This window comes from Choloepus didactylus, chromosome 5, assembly GCF_015220235.1.
Source record: "Choloepus didactylus isolate mChoDid1 chromosome 5, mChoDid1.pri, whole genome shotgun sequence".
Taxonomy (NCBI): Eukaryota; Metazoa; Chordata; class Mammalia; order Pilosa; family Megalonychidae; genus Choloepus; species Choloepus didactylus.
The window spans coordinates 109,028,775-109,035,446 of record NC_051311.1 but is presented as its reverse complement, the minus strand read 5'-3'; the positions used below and the strand labels follow the sequence as shown (position 1 = coordinate 109,035,446).

The window sequence follows — 6,672 nt, the reverse complement described above, 5'->3', positions numbered from 1 at the left end:
AAGAGAGGGAAAGGGATGGAATGGTGATTGGCGGAGCTCTACCGGCTCTTTTGACTGGCAGTCGGAGCCAGCAACGTGAGGCGGTCGTTGGTCAGGCTCCACGCAGATCCTAAGGAGAGCGAAATGGAGCGGTGTGTGTCTAACCTGATGGTCTGCAATCTGGCCTACACTGGAAAGCTGGAGGAGTTGAAGGAGAAGATCCTGGCCGATAAATCCTTGGTTACCCAAACTGACCAGGACAGCAGAACTGCATTGCATTGGGCATGCTCAGCAGGACATACAGAAATTGTTGAATTCTTGCTGGAGCTTGGAGTGCCAGTGAATGATAAAGATGATGCAGGCTGGACTCCTCTTCATATTGCTGCTTCTGCTGGCCGGGATGAGATTGTAAAAACCCTTCTGGGAAAAGGTGCTCAAGTGAATGCTGTCAATCAAAATGGCTGTACTCCTCTGCATTATGCAGCTTCCAAAAACAGGCATAAGATCGCTGTTATGTTACTAGAAGGTGGGGCTAATCCAGATGCTAAGGACCATTTTGAGGCTACCGCAATGCACCAGGCAGCAGCCAAGGGTAACTTGAAGATGATTCATATCCTTCTGTGCTACAAAGCGTCCACAAACATCCAAGATACTGAGGGTAACACTCCTCTACACTTAGCCTGTGATGAGGAGAGAGTGGAAGAAGCAAAACTGCTGGTGTCCAAAGGAGCAAGTATTTACATGGAGAATAAAGAAGAAAAGACACCCTTGCAAGTGGCCAAAAGTGGCCTGGGTTTAATACTCAAGAGAATGGTGGAAGGTTAAGCAGCTTCGATTTATTCTTTATTTGTGTTATGGTTGTCCTCAATGTCCTGGAAACTAATGTACTTTGTGCACAAGACTTCATCTATGTATGATGAAGTTTTTCTCACCTGTAAAGTCTTGTAACATGTTGAATATGGTTCCTGCTAAGGTACTTGTTCTAAGCTTACAACTTGCTGTCCAAGCATTGAATAACTGTTGAGAGTGTTCTTGTTGTTGTATATTATTCTATATTGAATTTTAGCTAATTTTGGGTAAGTGAGTCTGTGGTCATTGTGCATCTTTGGCATCCTCCCATGCACCGTCTCCCCCTCTGAGGCAAAACAACCCCAGTAGCACCAGGCCACTTGTTTTGCCAAATGTTTCTAGGTGGATTCTAGAATGTTCCTCCATACAGTTGAAACTTACCCTTGTTTTCCAAGCTGATTTGGAGGCCTATGCCAAAATTTTCGTGTTTTTTTTTTTCTCAATCATAAGGTGTAATTTATTTTTGTTATAGGAGGAATCCTTATGGTTTTTAGTGGACCAAACTTTAAGTTGGAGGGCATTCATAAACACTAAAATAAATTAAATAAAATAATGAAAAATAATAGCCATGTATCTATGTATCTTTTTAATGAGCTGTTTCATTCTAAAATAAAACATATTTTTAAAAGGCAGTTTTTAAAGTACCTATTTAAGTCATCCTGTATTGAAAGGAATGTCAAGCTTGTTAAAATGATACGTAACAAAAACATATTTTGATTTGTATTTCAGAAATTAAAAATGTTGAGAGAATCTTCCAATTTTTCTCTCAAAAGTACTTAGTAAAGACATTTCTCAGTTTGGGGTAGTTCTAAAGTCAATAAGATTAGTGAAGCGTGAACTGCAGCTAAAGTCATTAAAATAGTAATCTTCTGAACTGCTAATTAAGTCTGGAGCAAAAGGAAATTAATGAGTGTAAACTTGAACTCAATTTAAGGTAACATCTTAAATGACCACTAGTCATAAAATATAATGAACTCCAAGTGACTCTTCAAATTATTTGTTCAATTTGAATTTTATGCTACAAATATTGCTTGAAATAAGTGATCCAAGTGAGCCCACAAGTTTGCATCGATTTTGGCCAAAGACTTAATGACAGTAGTGAAAGTTAATTTTGTAAGCATGTACTGTGGTGTTGATATACAACCTTTTTTTACATAAAATATTTTGAGTGCTTATCTTTACAAATATTAATCAGGGAAGCACCTTAAGGAACTAAACTTTGTTGAATGCTGGTGATAAAGTTGATGGCAGAGGGAATCATTTCCATTTTTTTTTTTTAGCATGGTCAAAAAATAAAGTTGTGCCTTATAAAAAAAAAAAAATGAGGGTGAGATGAAAACATTCCCAGATAATCAAAAGCTGAGGGACTTCATCACCAGTAGATCAGTCCTATAAGAAATGCTAAAGGGAACTGAGCAGGCTGAAAGGAAGGAACACTAAACAATTGACTGAAACCAATGAAGAAATAAAGATTTCCAGTAAAGATCACATGGTAAAAATAAATACCAATACTACTGTATTTTGATTTGTAACTCCACTATTTACTTCCTACAGGATCTAAAATACATAAAGTGTAATGACAAAACAGTGGTTTTGGAATCAATGTAAAATATGTAATTTTTGACAAGAACTACATAAAGGTGGAGGGATGGAGGAGTATAGGAACATAGTTTGTGTCCTATTGAAGTTAAGTTGGTATCAAAGAAAACAAGATTGTTATAGACTTAAGATGTTAAATTTAAGCCCCATGGTAAACATAAAGAAAGTATCAGAGAATATGATCATAGAGATGAAAAGTAGAGTATGGCTTATAAGAAGTGGGGGAAGGGGCAATGGGGAGTTAATAAGAAATGAGTGTAGGGTTTCTGTTTGGGGTAAAGGGAAATTTCTAGTAAATGGACGGTGGGAAGGTGATGGCATTGCAACATTGTGAATGTGACTGATCCCACTAAATGGAATGTTTGGGAGGGGTTGGAATGGGAAGATTTATGCTGTAACTATGTTTCTACAATTGAAAGAAAAAGACAGACCAAATAGACAATGACAATTAAATGCCATAGATGATCCTGGACGAGATCTAAGAATAGAGGAGAAAAGCCTCAAAAGGACACAATTGGGACATAAGAAAAAAATTAAATATAGAATGTAAGCTTTATATCAATGTTAAATTTATTGAATTTCTTAACTACACTTAATGTGATTACATAAATGAATATTCTTGTTCATAGGAAATGTATATGTGAATTATATTATTTGTTCAAGGATGTGTGCAACTTGCTCTCATGTTCAGAAGACAGAGCAATAGATGATGGATGATAGATAGGGAGGGACAGAGGGAAAGAAAGAAATGGTAAAGAGACAAAATATTAAAGTTAGTAGATCGGGGTATCAGGGAAGGGGGGGTTGGGGTATGCTGGAGTTCTGTGTATGGGGTTTGTATTATTTTTGCAACTGTTCCTGTAAGTTTGAATTTATTTCCAAAAAAAAAAAAAAAAAAAAAAGTCTTAGGAGCCAAATTTCCTAACACAGTGATGGAAATGTTTTCATTTTCACATATTTTATGACTTTGAATCCACTCTATATGCAGAAGCTACATCAGTTTCTCAAGGTTAACAAATAGCAGAGTCAAAGTTCAACACCTGGCATTCTGGCTTCTGACTCCAGACATTAGTCAGATAAAGGAGAAGTAGCTGAAAAGGTTAGGAAAAATGGGCCAAATCTTGAAGCACCTTGGGTACCCTGCTAATGAGGAGCCACTGAACTTTTGGGATGTGACTAGCTCAGACTTGCATTTTGAAAGGTCATCCTGCCAGTATACAGAAAGGCTTGAAGAGGTGGTTTTGGGGAAAAGGTATAAGGCAATCAGGGCCTAAACTAACATAATGGCAGTAGATTTCCAATGGAAAAATGGATCAATGTTTTAACAAAACCCAGTGACCTCTTGGATATAGGAAACAAGAGAAGTAGAAGTCACGAATAAATTCCTCTTTCTGGCCTGCGCAGCTGAAGAAATGATGTCAGATCCTGCCTAAGATATGAAATAGAGGGGGAGGTTTTGAATTAATTTGTTGAGTTTTTGGCACCTAAGGGACATACAGGTGGAGATGTCTAATAGACAACAAAATTCTCAGGTCTGAACCTCAGAGGGCTCTGCCCTCTGAAGATGGCAATTGTAATTCCAGGAATAGATTTAAAGCCACCCAGGAAGAGAGCAGGGTGAGAAGCAAGGAAAAGAATGTCACATTTAAGAATGCCAACATTTTAGAAATGTGCAAAGGAAGAGCAACCTGCAAAGCATCCTTTTAGTATGAGTGAATATCAATATGGAAAAGAAATAGCTTGGCACTATCCTACATAGTGTGTATTCAACAAATTTGACATGGGCAAAAGTTATATATTAAAAGTATCTTTAACATCACTGGAGAAAACAGACTGGCATATTTTAGTGGCAGAGAGCACACTCATTTCTGAATATTTTTTAAAATGGATACATGGGAGATAAGCTGTCTTTAAAATGCCTTTTTTTTTTTTTTACTTTTTTTTTAATCTTCATTTTATTGAGATATATTCACATACCACGCAGTCATACAAAACAAATCATACTTTCGATTGTTTACAGTACCATTACATAGTTGTACATTCATCACCTAAATCAATCCCTGACACCTTCATTAGCACACACACAAAAATAATAAGAATAATAATTAGAGTGAAAAAGAGCAATTGAAGTAAAAAAGAACACTGGGTACCTTTGTCTGTTTGTTTCCTTCCCCTACTTTTCTACACATCCATCCATAAACTAGACAAAGTGGAGTGTGGTCCTTATGGCTTTCCCAATCCCATTGTCACCCCTAATAAGCTACATTTTTATACAACTGTCTTCGAGATTCATGGGTTCTGGGTTGTAGTTTGATAGTTTCAGGTATCCACCACCAGCTACCCCAATTCTTTGGAACCTAAAAAGGGTTGTCTAAAGTGTGCGTAAGAGTGCCCACCAGAGTGACCTCTCGGCTCCTTTTGGAATCTCTCTGCCACTGAAGCTTATTTCATTTCCTTTCACATCCCCCTTTTGGTCAAGAAGATGTTGTCCGTCCCACGATGCCAGGTCTACATTCCTCCCCGGGAGTCATATTCCACGTTGCCAGGGAGATTCATTCCCCTGGGTGTCTGATCCCACGTAGGGGGGAGGGCAGTGATTTCACCTTTCAAGTTGGCTTAGCCAGAGAGAGAGGGCCACATCTGAACAACAAAGAGGCATTCGGGAGGAGGCTCTTAGGCACAACCATAGGGAGGCCTAGCCTCTCCTTTGCAGCAACCATCTTCCCAAGGGTAAAACTTATGGTAGAGGGCTCAACCCATCAAACCACCAGTCCCCTATGTCTGTGGTCATGTTAGCAACCATGGAGGTGGGGTAGGCGAATATCCTTGCATTCTCCACAGACTCCTCAAGGGGGCACTACATCTTTATTTTTCCTTCTTTTTCTTTTTTTTTTTTTTAACTTTCCCTTCTTTTTTAAATCAACTGTATGAAAAAAAAGTTAAAAAGAAAACAAACATACAATAAAAGAACATTTCAAAGAGACCATAACAAGGGAGTAAGAAAAAGACAACTAACCTAAGATAACTGCTTTACTTCCAACATGTTCCTACTTTACCCCAAGAAAGTTACATAATATAGCAACATTTCTGTGAACTTGTTCCTACTATATCCATCAGAAATTAACAGACCATAGTCATTGCTGGGCATCCCCAGAACGTTAAATAGCTTATCTGGTCTTCTTGGATTATTGTTCCCCCTTCCTTAATTGCTCTCTACTACTAGTTCCCCTACATTCTACATTATAAACCATTTGTTTTACATTTTTCAAAGTTCACATCAGTGGTAGCATATAATATTTCTCTTTTTGTGCCTGGCTTATTTCCCTCAGCATTATGTCTTCAAGGTTCATCCATGTTGTCATATTTTTCACAAGATCGTTTCTTCTTACTGCCGCGTAGTATTCCATCGTGTATATATACCACATTTTATTTATCCACTCATCTGTTGAACGACATTTGGGTTGTTTCCATCTCTTGGCAATTGTGAATAATGCTGCTATGAACATTGGCGTGCAGATATCTGTTCGTGTCACTGCTTTCCGATCTTCCGGGTATATACCGAGAAGTGCAATCGCTAGATCGAATGGTAACTCTATATCTAGTTTTCTAAGGAACTGCCAGACTGACTTCCAGAGTGGCTGAACCATTATACAGTCCCACCAACAATGAATAAGAGTTCCAATTTCTCCACATCCCCTCCAGCATTTGTAGTTTCCTGTTTGTTTAATGGCAGCCATTCTAACCAGTGTTAGATGGTATCTCATTGTGGTCTTAATTTGCATCTCTCTAATAGCTAGTGAAGCTGAACATTTTTTCATGTGTTTCTTGGCCATTTGTATGTCCTCTTCAGAGAACTGTCTTTTCATCTTTTGCCCATTTTATAATTGGGCTGTCTGTACTACTGTCATTGAGTTGTAGGATTTCTTTATATATGCAAGATATCAGTCTTTTGTCAGATACATGGTTTCAAAAAATTTTTTCCCATTGAGTTGGCTGCCTCTTTACCTTTTTGAGAAATTCCTTTGAGGTGCAGAAACTTCTAAGCTTGAGGAGTTCCCATTTATCTATTTTCTCTTTTGTTGCTTGTGCTTTGGGTGTAAAGTCTAGTAAGTGGCCGCCTAATACTAGGTCTTGAAGATGTTTTCCTACATTATCTTCTAGGAGTTTTATGGTACTTTCTTTTATATTGAGATCTTTCGTCCATTTTGAATTAATTTTTGTGTAGGGTGTGAGGTAGGGGTCCTC

General features: G+C 38.0%; 1 protein-coding gene across 1 annotated transcript; it reads left to right on the top strand.

Annotated features, from left to right (window-relative positions):
- On the top strand, nucleotides 1-1,091 carry LOC119534372 (26S proteasome non-ATPase regulatory subunit 10-like). Its single transcript, XM_037836650.1, has one exon. The coding sequence runs from the start codon at nucleotides 124-126 to the stop codon at nucleotides 802-804; it is 681 nt and encodes a 226-aa protein (XP_037692578.1). The 5' UTR covers nucleotides 1-123; the 3' UTR covers nucleotides 805-1,091.
- The last annotated feature ends 5,581 nt before the right edge of the window (nucleotides 1,092-6,672 follow it).

Bases quoted from the DNA above. Each gene is read 5' to 3' on its own strand.
- LOC119534372 (XM_037836650.1), top strand. From the start codon at position 124: ATGGAGCGGTGTGTGTCTAACCTGATGGTCTGCAATCTGGCCTACACT.